General features: G+C 38.8%; 1 protein-coding gene across 2 annotated transcripts; it reads left to right on the top strand.

Moving 5' to 3' along the window:
* Nucleotides 1-1,926: 1,926 nt before the first annotated feature.
* Nucleotides 1,927-4,830, top strand: LOC111909238 (nudix hydrolase 2). Of its 2 annotated transcripts, none has more exons than XM_052764994.1 (9): nt 1,927-2,440; nt 2,681-2,913; nt 3,001-3,066; nt 3,290-3,427; nt 3,610-3,688; nt 3,770-3,824; nt 3,942-3,976; nt 4,243-4,351; nt 4,469-4,830. In XM_052764994.1, exons 1-9 carry the CDS (start codon nt 2,317-2,319, stop codon nt 4,524-4,526), a joined length of 897 nt encoding a protein of 298 aa, XP_052620954.1. In that variant the 5' UTR covers nt 1,927-2,316; the 3' UTR covers nt 4,527-4,830. The 2 variants fall into 2 exon arrangements, with proteins under 2 accessions (XP_052620954.1, XP_023760795.1); XM_023905027.3 differs by having other exon boundaries at nt 1,947-2,440; nt 3,610-3,687; nt 3,774-3,824.
* The last annotated feature ends 13,231 nt before the right edge of the window (nt 4,831-18,061 follow it).

Below are 18,061 nucleotides of genomic sequence, written 5' to 3'. Positions count from 1 at the left end.
TTTTTGGAAAAAAAAAACAAAACAAAAAATACAGATAAAATGAAATACAAAATGTAGAAAGAGGTACCGGACAAAATGAAAAGTTGAGACAAAAACACTAATATGAAAGCTGAGAATCACAGGCATGCTTTTAATTAATATTGGATAAAGAAAGTATATTGTTATTATATAGCATCTTTAGCCCAACACTAAACACAAAACCATTTTTACACTAAATCCTACTCTAAAGTGCTCCAATCAACACTAAATGCAGATTTGGTGAATAATATAACATCAAATATAATGTTATACTACTCATTAACGCTATATTTAGTGTTAAATTTTCGGTAATACGTATTAGTCCATGAATTTTGAACATATACATTTTTAGTTCATCTCTTATATACTTATAGTTTTATATTTAATAATGTTACCTATGTTATTATATTTAATAATTTAAAATGCAATACAAGATTTGTATAAAACACATAATTAATATATATTACAATCCTAATAGTGCAAAAAAAAAAAAAAAAAACACAAATGACATATATATTACAATCCGAATGGCGTTATAAAAAAAACATTAAAATCTTAGAAATTTAATCAACCACATAACTATTACAATGGTAGTAACCTAATAATCCGGTAAATCATATCTGGATCCTCCAAATCCATTAAAATATGCTCGGGAGTTTGCTGATCTTGGTTATAGATTTTTAATAATATAATTTAGGCAAAATTTAACGATTGGTCATTGTGGTTTCCAAAAGGTATCACTTTCAGAGTAACTACCAACAACACAACACCAGTGGTCCTTGTAGCTTCAAAACATTGCATGGCTAGTCCCTTAGTCGTCAAATCTGACTTGTAACTTGTTATTATTATTATTATTTTTTTTCTAAAATGACAAATTTCCCCTAAGATGAAATCTGAAAAATACAATATATTACAAGGACAATTTTCTATCTTAATTTTATTTTTATTTTCTTTGTAACATGCTTATATTCTAATTATCAGATATATTATTACATACAACAAAATCAATTCATTCTTCCAAGTACTAGCCCTAAATCCACAAATCAGTATTTCATTGTCGTTTTCATTATGTGAATCATCGTTACTCTTTTATTCCTAAAGTCATCATTATCCCCAAAATCTATTGGTTGAATGAATCATCCATGTAGGGTTTGACCAAACCCATGTCAAAATCTTTTCCGACAACTAATATTAGAGCTTTATTTAATGGTTTACAAAACCTACTTTCAAATTGCAACCCATATAGATAGAATAACAAAATCAACAAAACCAAAACTATGAGTGCAACCGACTTATCAAATCAAGCAGATTAATAATTTTGGGGAGGGGATATGGTTTTGATTTTATTTGGAGGATGTATACATATGATCCTTACAGAAACAATAAGACAAAAAAAGTAAATAGATAATTTCATATATATTTAACCTTTATTTTTAATAGAGTTAGCTAAAAGGACTAACCATAACCATGCTTGTTTTAAAAACCACAAGAGGACCACCGGTCTAACGCTTTCTAAAGAGAGATTGAAAGTGCCACTTTTCGGAAACCACATGACCATTTGTGAAAATTTGTCTATAATTTATGTAGTTATATTAATAAAAAGTTACGGATCATGTTTGTAAAAACTTAATAAATACAAAGGGTAGTGTTTTTAAAATTTAAAAACTAAATAAATAGGAATATACCTATAATATTCATTTTTAGTGTTATATTAATAAAAAGTTATGGATCATGTTTGTAAAAACTTAATAAATACAAGGGTCGTGTTTTTAAAATTTAAAAACTAAATAAATAGGAATATACCTATAATGATAATTATAATGTAATGAATTGGAGATGTTTATTGTTAACATTATGTTTTACATTATAATTATAGGTTTTGGTTTAATAGACAATGTTGTTTTGTTGTAAAATAAAGTACAAGTTAGGTCCATATGTTGGGAATTTTATTAGGTTTGGTTCAAGTTTGTTGCAAATTATGCATGTGATTTATTTTGTTTTTGGTTTTGATCTCTAACTATATAAATGATTATTTTGTCATTAGTTGATAATCTTTTATATTTTTATCTTTTGTTACAAACCCACCCTTCCCTTTTCTCCCCGAAACATCACTTCCAACAGGCATATATATATACGTACCCAAGGATACTCATACTATGATAAACTTAAATAGTATTAAATCAACATGATGGCGAAGGAAAACATTGGTGGAGTGGACTGTAGTTTTATTTTTTAGCCATAAACGTACACATGTACGGAAAATATAGCATCGGTTGTTGAAGAGAGAAGAAATAGAATATGATAATCAGACTTGTTCTTCCTCCTAGACCATCATCATCATCAATTCTAGGTTTAGTCGCCGGAAATCGCTCCTTTTTACGTCTCAGGCCAAACCTAAACCTCCCACTCCCATGGGAACAAGGTCAGTTTCTCACTTCGCTTCCAGTTGCCAACTCTTAGAAATAGTAACTTCTACTTTGATCGTATCATCTTCGTCAATCCAGTTGTCAAACTCGAATCCATAATCACCTTGGTACTTCGGATTGGGGCTTTTTGGTTGTGACTTGTGGTTAATTTTTGTTGTTTAGGTACCGTAGATCCAAGAACCCAGATCCTCCACTTGCTCAAAATTAGCTTCATATGTAATGTTGTTGATTTACAGGCAAATCGAAGAGGCATTTGAATTTACGATCCATGTCTGGATCAGGGAGCTCTTGGTCTCCATCGCCTGTATTGTCAGAGAAACTGCAGGTGGATCAAGTATTAGATAATAAGGTTTTATCTGGCAAAGAGGATGAACATGGAGGTGTTATCGTGGAAATGTCTACAGACCCCATCGATCCACTTGTGTTTACTTCTTTGCTTAAAGCTTCAATGCTGCATTGGAAACAACAGGTCTTTCTTTCCCTATGATATTAGGGAACGCATGTGCCTTGAGCTTTGTTTTTGCAGTTAGTTAACACGAACAGGTGTTATGTGTAGGGTAAAAGGGGTATTTGGATCAAATTACCAATCGGGCTTGTAAATCTCATTGAACCTGTGGTTAAAGTGAGTTTTTCTTTACATTCATATATCATTACAACCTTCTTAGACGCTTTCTTTTTATAAATCTACTCCTTCAATCCTTTTTAAACAATACTTATCCAGACAACACTTATGTATAAACTGCTGTATACATAAAGTTTGGTTCTTTTCTATACCGAATGAAAACGAGACTAAATGACTATTTTACCCTTAACACAAATTTCACAAAATATTCAACATGTTGCAGGAAGGGTTTTATTATCATCATGCGGAACCAAAACACTTGATGCTTGTGCATTGGATTCCTGAAACAACAAATACATTGCCAGCTAATGCAAGTCATAGAGTGGGTATTGGGGCTTTTGTTATGAATCAAAATGGACAGGTATATATATATATATATATATATATATATATATATATATATATATATATATATATATATATATATATATATATATATATTACTCTTAGGAAATTAAGCATTCTAGTATTAGTACTAAATTGCTTCTGTATAGTTTTGAACATGATTACAAGTGCATTTTATGAAGATTTTTGGGGTTTTAGGTTTTGGTGGTGAAAGAAAAGAGTGGAAAATTCAGAGGAAGCGGCATATGGAAGTTTCCTACTGGAGTCGTTGATGAGGTAAATAAGTTAAAATGGTTTTTCGAAAAATATTCAATATTTTGATTTTTGAAAGAAAAAATAAAATACAAAATATGAATGGACAGGGTGAAGATATTTGTGATGCTGCGGTTAGAGAGGTTAAAGAAGAGACTGGAGTAAGTTGAAATTGTTTAACATCTTTTTTTTATTCTTTCCCTTTAAATAAGAAAAGAAACTTCCATTTTGGGGATTTCTTTTGAACTGAGTCGATGTTTCTTATTCTTATTCTTCAGATTGACACCAAATTCCTGGAAGTATTGGCATTCAGGTAACAAATATGGAATTTGATAAATACATTTTTCCTGGTTGTATACAAAATAAATTTTTTAAAAATGTTTATTCATGAACCGAGTGGATGTTTCTTATTCTTCTATTTTTAGTAAATCACAAATCTCTTAAAAAACAATTCATGATTTTTTTTGATACTTCAATTTAATTTTCTAAAAATGTAACGACTTATTCCATTCCTTTGTCATATCAAAAAAACAATCTTGAATCATGATTGATGGTTTTATGGTGGTTTTGATTTTGCAGACAAAGCCATAAATCATTCTTTGACAAATCGGATTTATTCTTCATGTGTATGTTGCAACCTTTCTCCTTCAACATCCAGATACAAGAATCAGAAATCGAATCAGCCCAGGTTAGCTTCCTTAAAATTTTTCCATTATCATCAAATTTGGTGTTATATTTAAGCAATGAGTTTCAGTTTTGTTTTATTGTTGAAACATTAAATAGACAATTTTTTTTTTATGTGTAGTGGATGGGTTTTGAGGAATATGCAGATCAAGATTTTGTGCAGAAGCATGATCTTCTAAAGTATATGGTGAACATATGCATAGCAAAGAGAGATGGAAAGTATAATGGCTTTTCTCATGTGTCTACAGTTACAAGTTTCTCTAAAAAACAAAGCAACCTTTACTTCAACACCAAGGATTTCAACTCTTCTTAACATTTAATTATTTTTCTATGTATTTGACACATTAACTCAGCTGATATCGCCTTATGCTGATATCGTATATATGAAGCTTGTAATTGTATTGGGACTAATGAATTCATACAAACTTCAATGTAACATATTTTTGAAGATATATAATTTTAAGAATGTGTTTCCCATGGACATATTAGTGTCTCCAAACCAACACAAACTTCCATTTTTTTACACTAAATTTGTTGGTGTAAAGGAATAATATAACACCAAATTTGATGTTATAACATTTCTTTACATCAAAATGGTGTCGAAGTTTAATATGTTACTTTTAGTATTTCAAGTTTCATGTATACTAATTTCTAGTATATTAGATATAATTAGGTATAAGGTTTATGCCACAAAAGCTATTATGTATAAAACCATGTTATGTTTTAACCTTAACTTTTGTTTTTGTTCCTCATATGCCATTATATTTTGGAAAACTTTTTATTTTTGGGCGTTTGGTTGGCTAGTCACCAACAGGTTATGGAGACGTGTTGGTTTTGTTGGTGATCGGCTAAGCACACAAAAATAGAAAGTTTTTCAAAATATAATGGCATATAAGAAACAAAACAAAAGTTGGGTTTAAAATAGAACATTGTTGTTTACATATTGACTCTTGTGGCATAAACCCCTGGGTATATTATAAATGTAAGAATTTTTAATCATAATATATATATATATATATATATATATATATATATATATATATATATATATATATATATATATATATATATATATATATATATATATATATATATATATATATATATATATATATTAAAATGATCAAATGAGAACACCTAAAAGATTGAGAACGCGAGAATAGTTTTGGATCAATCAATATATAAGAACATATTAGTAATTGTATATTTTAATTAAATTAAAATAAAATCAATCAAATTTCCTTATATTTAGGACCAGTTACCAAAAAAGAACGAAATATTTGATTTATTATTTTTTATTAATGAAATATAAAAAACATTTTTATCAAAAAAAATTAAAACTAAAAAAATTAATTTTTTTTCTTAAAAAATAATTGTTTTCTTCTATTTCACGTTTTTTTTTTCAAAAAAATTAATAGAAATCCAACCCCTAATCAATACATTTGTCTTCATAAACGATTTTTTTTTTCAAAAAAACTAATACTACTATAATCACAAATGAATACATATCAATTTACAAGTAATCCTATTCCTTTCTTTTAATCAACCGAAAATAAAAGAGGTGTAAAAATTATCATTTCTTCATAAAAGAATGCATTTAATCATAAATAAATACACTTATTCACACATGATTATACTGCTATTTACAAATGAATACATTGTTATTAACAAATGAATATCCTAGTATTCACAAATGAATAAAATAATACCTCTAATCATAAATAAATACACTCATTCATAAATGATTACAGTGCTATTTATAAATGAATACATTGTTATTAAACAAATGAATACCTTGCTATTCACAAATGAATACGTCTCTCATGCATTTCATCAAACAACTTTTGTGCACAACCTTTTACCTTGAATCTGATTACAGCTTAGTGTGGATCCTTTTCAGTCTGCCTAAAGCTGCTCCTCACTAGTCTTGCAACACTTAGAGCTCTTGTAACACCTCTTTCTCCAGATGCCTGGAAGCTTGAAGCAATTTCCATCAGCTCCATAAATCGTGTAGTTGCACCTTTATTGTCACCACTAATCAATGAATTTGTAAGGCTCATAGATGTTCCATCAGTAGCAAACCAATTAAAATCGTGAAGATTCAACACTTTAACAGATCTCAATACTTTAACAGATGAACTCTATTGTTGTTGAAATCATGAAGATCCAAAGAGGGAAGCAACCGTGTAAATGACCATGTTTAGACTGAGGAGGAGGCTCGATGGTGGCTGTGCGATGGTCGGCGTTGGAGGATGGCAGAAGACGATGAACGTAAACAGTGGTGAAGAAAGTGAGGGTGTGCGGCCAATTTTTTCAAAATAATTAGATTAGGGTTTTCTAGTTAAGTAGAGAGAGAGAGAGAGAGAGAGAGAGAGAGAAATTATAGGAATTCCTATTTTATTAAATTATATGGATTTCCTGTTGTACCCTTCTTGCCATTTCAAAGTTACATATTTAGCACATCAGTTTTATAAATATTCATAAATGGTCCAGTAAATAGTCAGATCTAATTATTTACAAGGATGCGATCTGTTCTCGCGTTCTCATTTGATCCTACTTTTATATATATATATATATATATATATATATATATATATATATATATATATATATATATATATATATATATATATTAACTTGATATGAAACATTAATCAGTCATAGACATTCATAAACATAAAAGTTAATTTTTTTTTATTTTGAATATAGTTTTTTATTATTTAAAAAATGTTGTTTTAATAATATAACAAGTAATTTGAATTAATAGTACACACATAATTTTTTTTATATAATTTAGTAATGATAAATTTTATAAAGTTTTTACAAAAAAAGATGTAAATAAATATATAAAAAGCTAATAAGCATAAGAATATTTTTAACAATCTATAATATAAAAGCTAAAAAAGAATATTATATATATCACAAAAATGGTTTATGGTTAGGAGTGAAATAGTATTGACACCAAGGTTGTAGAACTCACTACTCGGTACTTGCTCGGCCGACTGCCGAGTAGCGTATACTTGGGAATATTCGGATTCAGTACTTCATGTAGAAATATATTTAGGAAAATTATATATGTCAAAATCAGAAGTTAAATGTAACATCCCAAAAATACCGGTAAAAAAAATCATTTTTAATTTAGGTCAAAACATAAAAACATCATTACAAAACATTCATATAATCATTCATGTCTGAAAACCGGTAATGTCATAGTAATAATTCAGAGTACATCCTAGAGATCCATAGTGCGGAAAACAAGAGTGTGTGTGATATGTCGCTACCGCGCCGGCTCCTTTCCCTTAGCTGAAGAGGTACCTGAAATCAAACTGAAAACTGTAAGCACGAAGCTTAGTGAGCTCCCCCATAATACCTCATACCACACAAGCATACAACATACAACATGGAGCTAGGAGTTACGGGCCTCGCCCACACTCACGAAGATACGGGCCTTGCCCACACTCCGCTAGCCGGAAGATACGGGCCTCGCCCACACTCTACTATCTGGGAGATACGGGCCTAGCCTACACCCCACTCTCGGAGAGATACGGGCCTTGCACACACTCAACCGCGAACCCATAATATATAAGTATCACACAGACAACAAGTATAGACAACTCTATCATACTGGCACATATCATAATCAGCTCAACCAAGAGATACGGGCTCGGCCCACACTCTAATACTAACGTTTCGTCTATACGGGCCGGCCTTGGTGCCTTAGACCCGTTCCTACTGGAAGGAAACTCACCTCGAGATAGTTGCTGGCCTGTGTGGGAATTGACTGTCTACTGCTGCTACTGGTGCTCCAGAAATCCTCCGGCTATAATTCCCACAAAACACTCAATCAAACACCGCTAACTGACCCTTGGGTAAAATGACCATTTTACCCTTGATCAAGTCAAAATTCAAAGCCAGAGTCAACTTTCAGTTGACCTGACTCGCCGAGTTGGCTCTCCAACTCGTCGAGTCCCTATCTAATCGATTGTCCTGCAACCGGCTCTACTCGTCGAGTTCTCCTTCTAAACTGATGTTCAAGTCCTTCATCCTACTCGCCGAGTTGTATGAACAACTCGCCGAGTTCATCTTCATCTGATGAACACTTTATGCTGTGACTCGCCGAGTTGTATGAACAACTCGCCGAGTCTGTTCTTGATCTAAGAAGATTACCTTGAACTCGCCGAGTCAGGGCATTGACTCGCCGAGTTCCTTCATGGGTGAGTTCAGCTTCCAACTCACCGAGTCCACCCAGGACTCACTACTCTACTCGACACAACGAAAAGGGGACAAACTTGGAGACTCGCGACTCGCCAAGTCTGCTTCATGCAAAAGCCATATACGCGATTTTGCTTGAATCCAGACCATGCCATTCATAGATCTGGGCTCCTAGGGCTTGGTTTACACGTAAAGTTTCCAACTTTACGTGTAGATCATGACCAATGAAGGTTTTAAGGCTCAAAGTGCACCAAAAGGGGTAGATCTAGGACTTGTGTGCAACATGACTCTATAAAGACAGTAGATCCAAGCTCCAAGGACAGAATAGTGCCTAGATCTAAAGGCTAACAACTTAATACGACCCACAATGCACAAACAAACTTGGGAAATGGCTCAAGAAGGACCTTCATGAAGCTATTAGGGACTACAAGTTCAAAAACAGAGGGGAAATGAACTATACCTCAGGGAAAACGTTGGGATGACACAGAGATGCTTGGCCTCCTACTCCTCTTCTTGATCTTCTCTTCTTGCTCCTCAACAACTTCAAAAACACACCCAAATACTTCAATCTCTCAAGGAAAAAGGGAAAGGACGATGTTGGGGGCTTTGAGGGTGAATGGGGTCGAGTTTGGGGCGGAATGAGGGATTAAATAGGGTGCAAACCCCTGAAACCTAGGGTTTCATCAAACAGCGGTGACTCGCCGAGTCCAGGATACGGACTCGTCGAGTCGCCAACTTAAAACGTGTCCCGGGTCCCGTCCCTACTCGGCGAGTCAGACCTACAACTCGCCGAGTCCAAGGCTAAAATGAAAATACTCAAATGAAATTTACGTACCCGGAATCAGGTGCTACAAATCTCCCCCACTCATTTTAGACTTCGTCCCCGAAGTCTACCGCTCGATCCTGAAACAGCTCGGGGTAATGCTCCATCATTTCTTCCACTGGCTCCCAAGTCCATTCCGAACCCTTGCGGTGCTGCCATTGCACCTTCACTAGCTCCACCCTCTTGTTCCTTAGATCCTTCGACTTCCGATCGAGAATCGCGACTGGGCACTCAATGTAATTCAGGCTGTCATCAACCTGAATATCCTCTAATGACACCACCGCCGAATCATCCACGAGACACTTCCATAGCTGGGAGACATGGAAGGTGTTGTGGATCTGGCTGAGCTCGACTGGCAGATCCAGCCGATATGCCACCTTGCCCACCTGAGCTACAACCCTGAACGGTCCGATGAATCTCGGGCCCAACTTGCCCCGCTTCCTGAATCGAATGACGCCTTTCCAAGGCGACACCTTCAGGAGGACCATATCCCCAACCTGGAACTCCAAATCGGATCGACACTTGTCGGCGTAACTTTTCTGCCGACTCTGTGCAGTCTGAAGCCTGCTCCTAACCTGCTGGATCCTCTCGGTCGTCTTGAGCACCACCTCGGTGCTCCCCATGACCCTCTGGCCAACCTCACCCCAGCATATCGGGGTCCTGCACCTCCGAACGTACAAAAACTCGAATGGCGGACAGTCAATACTCGCGTGGTAGCTGTTGTTGTACGAGAACTCAGCCAAGGGAAGATAAGTATCCCAGCTACCACCGAAGTCTAGCACACATGCCTGCAACATATCCTCTAGCGTCTGGATGGTCCGCTCACTCTGACCATCTGTCTGCGGGTGAAAGGCGGTGCTAAAATGCAAACGAGTGCCCAACTCGTCATGAAACTTCTTCCAAAACCTGGAAGTGAACCGCACATCTCGATCTGATATCACTGACACTGGCACCCCGTGCCACGCTACTATCTCCCTGATGTAGATATCGGCCAACCTTTCGGCCGAGATGCTCTCCTGGATCGGAATAAAGTGGGCACTCTTGGTCAATCGATCCACGATGACCCAAATCGAATCCATTCCACGCGCAGTCCTAGGAAGCTTCGTGATAAAATCCATCGTGATATCTTCCCATTTCCACAGCGGAATATCCAACGGCTGCATCTTGCCATGTGGTCTTTGATGTTCGGCCTTGACCTTCCTGCAGGTCAAGCACAGCTCGACGTACCACGCCACATCCCGCTTCATGTAGGGCCACCAATAGTCTAGGCGAAGATCCCGATACATCTTTGTCGCCCCTGGATGAATAGAGAATCAGGATTTGTGTGCCTCCTCCATCAAGATCTGGCGCGCGCCTCCATGATACGACACCCACACCCTACGGTGTAGTGTCAATAACCCCCGGCTATCATAATCGAAAGAGGTGACTTGACCCACTATTCGCTCACTCTTTCGATGCTCCTCCTTCATAGCCTCCTGTTGAGCCTCCCGAATCTGCTCCAACAGGGGAGTCACCACAGTCATCCTCATGCAAATATCCCTGATCGGCGCCACCTTGCGGCTAAGCGCATCGGCCACCACATTGGCCTTTCCTGGGTGGTAAAGGATCTCACAATCATAATCCTTCACCACTTCCAGCCACCGACGCTGCCTCATGTTCAGATTCGGTTGATCCATGAGGTACCTCAAGCTCTTGTGGTCCGTGTAAATGGTACACCGAACCCCGTAGAGGTAATGTCGCCAAATCTTGAGAGCGAAAACCACCGCCCCCAACTCCAAATCATGCGTCGGGTAGTTCGCCTCGTGAGGCTTCAGCTGCCTCAAGGCATAAGCAATGACATGCCCCCTCTGCATCAATACTGCACCTAGGATTGAGATCGACGCATCACAGTATACCACAAAATCCTCCACGCCATCGGGCAAGGCTAAGATTAGCGCCTCGCACAATATCTGCCTCAGAGTTTCGAACGCTGCCTGCTGCTCAGGCCCCCACCGAAAGACCACGGCTTTCCTAGTCAACCATGTCAGGGGTACGGCTATCTTGGAGAAATCCCGAATGAATCTCCGATAGTATCCTGCCAATCCTAGGAAACTCCGAATCTCGGATGGAGACTTCGGAACCTCCCACCTCATCACGGCCTTCACCTTGGCCGGGTCTACTGAAATCCCATCCTGGTTGACGAGATGCCCAAGGAACTGCACCTCGTGCAACGAAAACTCACATTTGGAGAACTTGGCGTACAAGCTCTCCCTCCTCAGGGTCTCCAAAACCTCCATCAGATGCTCCTCATGCTCCTCCTGTCTCTTGGAATAAACCAAGATGTCATCAATGAAAACTATCACAGACCGATCCAGCATCGGCCTGCACACGCGGTTCATGAGGTCCATGAACGCGGCATGAGCATTGGTGAGCCCAAACGGCATCACCACAAACTCATAATGGCCATAACGCGTCCGAAACGCGGTCTTCTGTATATCCTCCTCCCTAACCCTCATCTGGTGATAGCCCAAACGCAAATCGATCTTGGAGAACCAAGATGTTCCCTGCAACTGATCAAAGAGGTCATCAATCCTCGGGAGTGGGTAACGGTTCTTCACCGTTACCTTATTCAGCTCCCGGTAATCTATGAACATCTGGTGCTGTCACAACTGGAAATTTTGAGCCATGTAATCTATACATTCAAGTTAATGTGAATCAAAAACTTCAATCAAATACATTATACAAGTGCTACAAATAGTCATCAAACAATTGGAAACTTTAGAAGTTCTTGTTTAAGTCCATTTTGGGCTAGAACTCCCTTATTGGATCCAAATGGACCAATAAGCTTCCAATTAGACTATCATGGGCTTAGAACCCTAATTGGGCTCTAATTGGACCCACATTTATTTATTTCAACATTTTGGGCCATGTTGGGCCTAGAATGAAATGAATTAAAAGCCTTGATACATGAATAACCTAAACTAGTCCAATAAAAATATAAAAATCCTACTACATTCTTTAAGCTTAAAACATACCCAAGATTAACTCTAATAGTGGGCTTAGGGGCAAAGGCCCAAATTTTTCCTTTCTCCCTTCACATTCTCGGCCCAAGGCCCAAATCCAAGGAGATAAGAGATGAAGTTGACTTTGGTTGCCACCTCATCTTTACCCATAGGATATCCATGCAATAATTCTCATTCCTCCATGCACATCACCTCAAATATCACTTCTCTTCTCTCCTCTCTCTCATTCTCGGCCACAAGCACACACACACACCACAAATCTCTCACAAATCCTCTCTAGATCACTCAAGAACATCTCTCCCTCTCCACTCAAAAATCTCGAGTTCTAGGAAGCATTCAAGAGGAAATCTCCACAAAATTCTTCATCTAAGGTAAGATTATGCATAGATCTATGATTTAAATTCTTTTTGTTATCAAAATCCTTTCCTAAACTATGCAAAAATCGTGATCTTGCACCCTAGAACCATCTCAAACTCAAGATCCACCAAGGAAAGGTGCTAAGGCCAAAAATCATCAAGTTTTCTTCCATCTTTTCTTCCAAAAACCGAAACCACACCCAAGGTGAGCTTCATACCCCCTATTTTCTGTTTTTATGAGTTTTTTTTGGGGGGGGGGGAATACAAGTGAAAGTGTAGATCTATATGTGTTTTGTATGCCTTGTATGATTTCCATGCTTATATGTATGCTTTTGTGTGTTATAATGTTGGATCTAGCCATAAAACCCCTCAAAACCGAGATATATCTTGTGTGAAATGATTTTAGCTTCAAATATATTTCTACATACAAAGTGTTTCAAGAAAAATGGCTAAGTGGTTTAGTAACAATTTTCTTTGGATTAAAAACACAAATTTTGGGCCTAAAATGTGAAAAATACAAAATTAAGGGTCCAAATTGGCATATCACGAATTCTGCTGGATGAAGTGTGCCAAAACAGTTTCCATAAATCAATTTCTGGAAATATACTCATTTAGGGGATTAAAAACATAAATTCCAAGCTTTGTGGGCTAAAAATGACATTTTTGGCCCAATGAGGCCCATTATGCGAACTTTTCTGTTTTGGAGGGCCAAAGCTGTGATTTTCTGTAAAACAGTGCACTATAAGTGTTCCAAATCCTTTTCAAAGGTTTAAAATGCTTTTTAAATTTAAAAAGGACCAAAGTTGCAAAAATTTTCCAATTTGGGCCAAAATTGCCAAAGTTGCGAAAAAGAAGGGTTAAAACCGAGAAAACTGCATTTTCAGGGACTTAAACTGTTTTCTATGAAAAATATGCTGAAAAATATTAATTTCAATTATTTTTGGTGTTAAAATGTCAAGAAAATTAGTTTAAGGACCAAACCGGGAAGTATTTAATACAAAGGGTTGAAAATGTAAATTTTACAAACAATGAGGGGCTGAAAACAGAAAAATTTCAAGGCTAATTCAATATACACAATTTGATCAAATAATGGCACCGCGGCTTTCGACGAAATACAATACATTACAATACCAAAAGTCGTTGTTAAACGAATTGGCTCGGTCTCGAACCAATAGAAATCTACAACTACTAACACTACGACACTACTACACTACGGTTCATACAAATAACGTTTGGGAACTTAGCTTACATACGAGTGTGCACAGACGTCTACGCACCATCTTCGGGCCCCAAAAGTGTAAAATCTTGCTTGTTGGGCCTAGCTAGCCCAATGACCTGATCTTAAGGCCCGAAGACGCATATTTTCTACGAAGTGTTGAGTTTCACCGACTTGGCACAACGTAGAGGGACTTTCAATGGCTTGTATACCACTGGTCCCCAAGGGTCCTTGGTATTGCTAGAAGAGTCTGCATATTTTGCGAGGCGGGTCGGGGACCCCTCGTACGCATATTATCCCCAACCGATTAATAGAGTCATCGAGGCCTTCGTGTCCTCTTACTCTTCGGATGTGGGACGACACATAGTCAGGGCGGCTGGATAACGTGATTTGTACGAACGACGCCTTCGGGATCGTTAGTATTACTATGAACTGGGCGTTTGTGTAATGCGGGTTTGTAGTAAATAATCATGCTCAAAAATAATCCAACGTCGCCTGGGAATGACACTTCTATCTTTGTAATGGTTTCAACGCAACTTAACGGATTTCAAAGGATTAGGAAAACATCGGGTTTTCCTAGGTTTTTCAAAACATATCGGATTCGAAACGCATATAATTTTTAATAAACAATTTTCACAAGTATAGAAACAAACAGGCATACCTATGGATCTTCACAACATTTTCGAAAGTCTTTCTTTTCAGAAAATATCGGATTTTCTGGTGGTTTTCAAACAATACAAACATTGGATTTCAAACACTACTTATGAACTCACCAACATTTCATATGTTGACGTTTTTCAAAATACTTGTATTCTCAGGGAACCAGTGAATCAAAGGAAATCATATTCAGTGACGGTTGCAGTTTATTTACGTATGAATCAAACAATTCAATTTTTTGGGGATGTAATGTTTAAAAAATGTATTTCATGTAAACGCTACTGGTTGTACTGTATTGATGAATGGTGACGAATGTTGTTATGTTTCATATATATTCAATGTTATGGTATACAATTGAATCACGACAGCCCCCGGACGTTTCCGCCGTCTGGTTCGGGGGTGTGACAGGTTGGTATCAGAGCTTTGTTTATAGTGAACTAGCATGTCGAGCCACACATTGATATGCAACTATAAACCAAAAAGAGGGACTAACATAACTCTGAACAAAACAAGTAAATAAAACACGCTTGCTCGCATTAGGGATAAGAACCTAACGCCGAATCAAACACAATAATGCTGGTATCTCGGTTAATTCGGGACTGTTCTTAGTGATACCAAGGAGTGAATGTAGCCTGATCAACTACATTCTCTCCAAAGTAAAACTAACACACGTCTTGATGAGATCGGGATAGCTAGGGAACCTAAAACTATACCCTTTATCACCCAAAAAGAGAATGTTTGCTTAGCCTGTATAATAGTCATAGTACCCTAGGAATAATGTTAGCATATTTACGTACTCGCGCAGACAGCATGGCTGGTTTTCATCACCCTGGAGACCCCTACTTCCCTAATCAGGGAAACAACGGGTGGCTAGAGGAGGAGGAGCCTGAGGAAGAGCCTGAAGAAGAACCTGAGGAGGACCCCGAAGAGGATCTGACGGGGAACCGGAGGCAGAAGTCGAGGGCGAGCTTGCCGAACCCGAAGAAGACGAAGAACCTTTCGGAGAGGAGCTCGGTGACAACGAAGGGGGTGATTCGAACGCAGAGTCCGAGGTCATCGACCCCCCTTACCCGATCAGGGTGCCTGCTTATCGTGTGGGACCCACTGGACCTACCCCTCCTTGGGGCATTGATCTTTGGAGATGGAGCAGACATCAGGGACAGCGAACCCCGTTTGGCATGTCACGTGATTTCTTTGACTTGAGGGACGGAGGACCGGCCGACCGAGCCCTACCGGTCATGGTGAGGCGATTACGGGACACCGACGACCTTGCTCAGGGCACTGCTGATCAAGTACGCCAGTTGTGGACTAGGGTCGAGCGTGCGGAACAGGAGACGCGTGACGTCCTCCGGGAGTTTCACATGAGGCAGGTAAGGTGGGAATCTCGACTTCAGGACGCAGAACGCTTGGTGGCTCGTCTTCAGGGAGCATCCACATCTTCAGCACCACCTCCTGACGCAGCTCATCGCGGTTAGGGATAGACTTATCATAGTAGGTTATTAGGAACTATGTTATGTACTCCGGCTCTATGTTTAAGTGACTACACTACTCATGGAGCCGTTATGCTGTCGGATTAGTGTCACATATGTATGCTCCTACGAGCAAATTTTCTTGTATTAAATGCGGATAATATTAATAAACTTTGTGTGTTTTGTTATGATATTACCAGTTGTTATGTGTTGAGACGTTATGATTGTATGCCCGATAGTAGTAAAGTTTAGGTTCGTACCATACACCTAGTTAGTAGGATCACAACCTCACAGAAACCACGTACACTCAACATCTTTCCGTTTCATGACAGAAAGATGCCTCGCCCAGCTACTCGCGGAAATCCCGAACCAACCCCGCCCGAAGTTGACTCCACTGCTTTCCAGGCAGCCATGTCTGCTGCGGTCACAGCAGCTATGGCATAACTTCACCGAGGGAACAACGAAGGAGGTAACGGGCAAGGATCCGGAAGTTCGAACAACGGGACGAACCAAGGACTCACTAAAACGTGCACCTACAAGGATTTTGCGAACGCTAAATCCCGAACTTTCAACGGTACTGGAGGAGTGATCGCTCTAAAGCGATGGATCGAGAAGGTAGAGTCGGTATTCGAGATATGCGAGTGCCCCGAGCAGATGAAGGTGAAGTTCGCGGCCTGCACTTTCGTGGACCAAGCACTCACTTGGTGGAATGGTCACGTAGAAGCTATGACACTCCCTGTCGCCAACTCTATTCCCTGGGCAGAAATGAAAGAAATGTTAATGGCGGAGTACTGCCCCCGAGGCGAAATACAGAAGATGGAGCAGGAACTATGGAATCTCACGGTGCAGAATGGGAACATCGATGCTTACATATCGAGATTCAGTGAACTATCTCTGTTGTGCCCGGGTATGATCACATCAGAGGGAAAGAAGATTGAACGATTCATATGGGGACTGACATCCCCCATTTAAGGGAATGTGATAGCTGCGAACCCTGAAACTTTTGACAGTGCGAAGAGATTGGCAAAGAGGCTATATGATCATAACCACAAAAAGGGTGAGAAACCGGTAGAGACTGAGAAGAAGAAGGAGAGTGATGGTAAGAAAGGATGGAACAACAAGAGAAAGGGGCGTCAGGGCCCCGAGACCTCTAAAAGGCAGCAAACAGTGGCAGTTAACGCTGTCACTGCGCCGGTTCCAGCCACACCACATGCTCCAGCCTCAGCTGCTTCAAATACTTCAAGACCCTATTCTGGTAATCTTCCCAAATGCAACAAGTGCGGTTTCCATCACCAAGGAGAATGTAGGGAGTTCCATTGCACCAGTTGCAACCGAAGGGGACACACTGCAAGGTTCTGCAGGACTTATCCTTCTCAGAACCTGAGTCAGGGAAACAACCAGAACAACAACAACCACCGCAATAACAACAACACCAATGCCGGCAGCAACAATACAGGGCCTAGCCACACCTGTTTCGGGTGCGGAAGGACGGGACACTTCCGTCGGGATTGCCCTAACAACAATAACTCAGGAAATAGAGGAGCAGGAAGAATGCTGACTATGGGTCAGAATGATGGAGTTCAGGACCCCGCAGTTGTGACCGGTACGTTTCTCCTAAACCACACTTATGCATGCATCTTATTTGATACCGGAGCGGAGCGAAGTTTCGTAAGCGAGAAGTTTAAACATTTATTAAAACAACAACCCCAGAAGCTAAATGAAACCTATACGGTGGAAATGGCCAATGGGAAAACTGAATCCACTAGGGAGATCTACATCGGATGTACCCTAACCCTCAACCAACACGTCTTACGAATAGATCTGATGCCAGTATCAATTAGGAGTTTCGATGTGATTATCGGCATGGATTGGTTAAGCCCCCACCATGCTGAGATTATGTGCCATGAGAAGGCCATTCGCCTTCGTCTCCCAAATCACGAAACCCTAGTAATTTACGGAGATAAACCCAGTACGAATCT

This window comes from Lactuca sativa, chromosome 1 (genome assembly GCF_002870075.4).
Source record: "Lactuca sativa cultivar Salinas chromosome 1, Lsat_Salinas_v11, whole genome shotgun sequence".
NCBI classification, from domain to species: domain Eukaryota; kingdom Viridiplantae; phylum Streptophyta; class Magnoliopsida; order Asterales; family Asteraceae; genus Lactuca; species Lactuca sativa.
The sequence above is the reverse complement of the archived record's forward strand: the minus strand, read 5'-3'. Positions and strand labels throughout refer to the sequence as shown.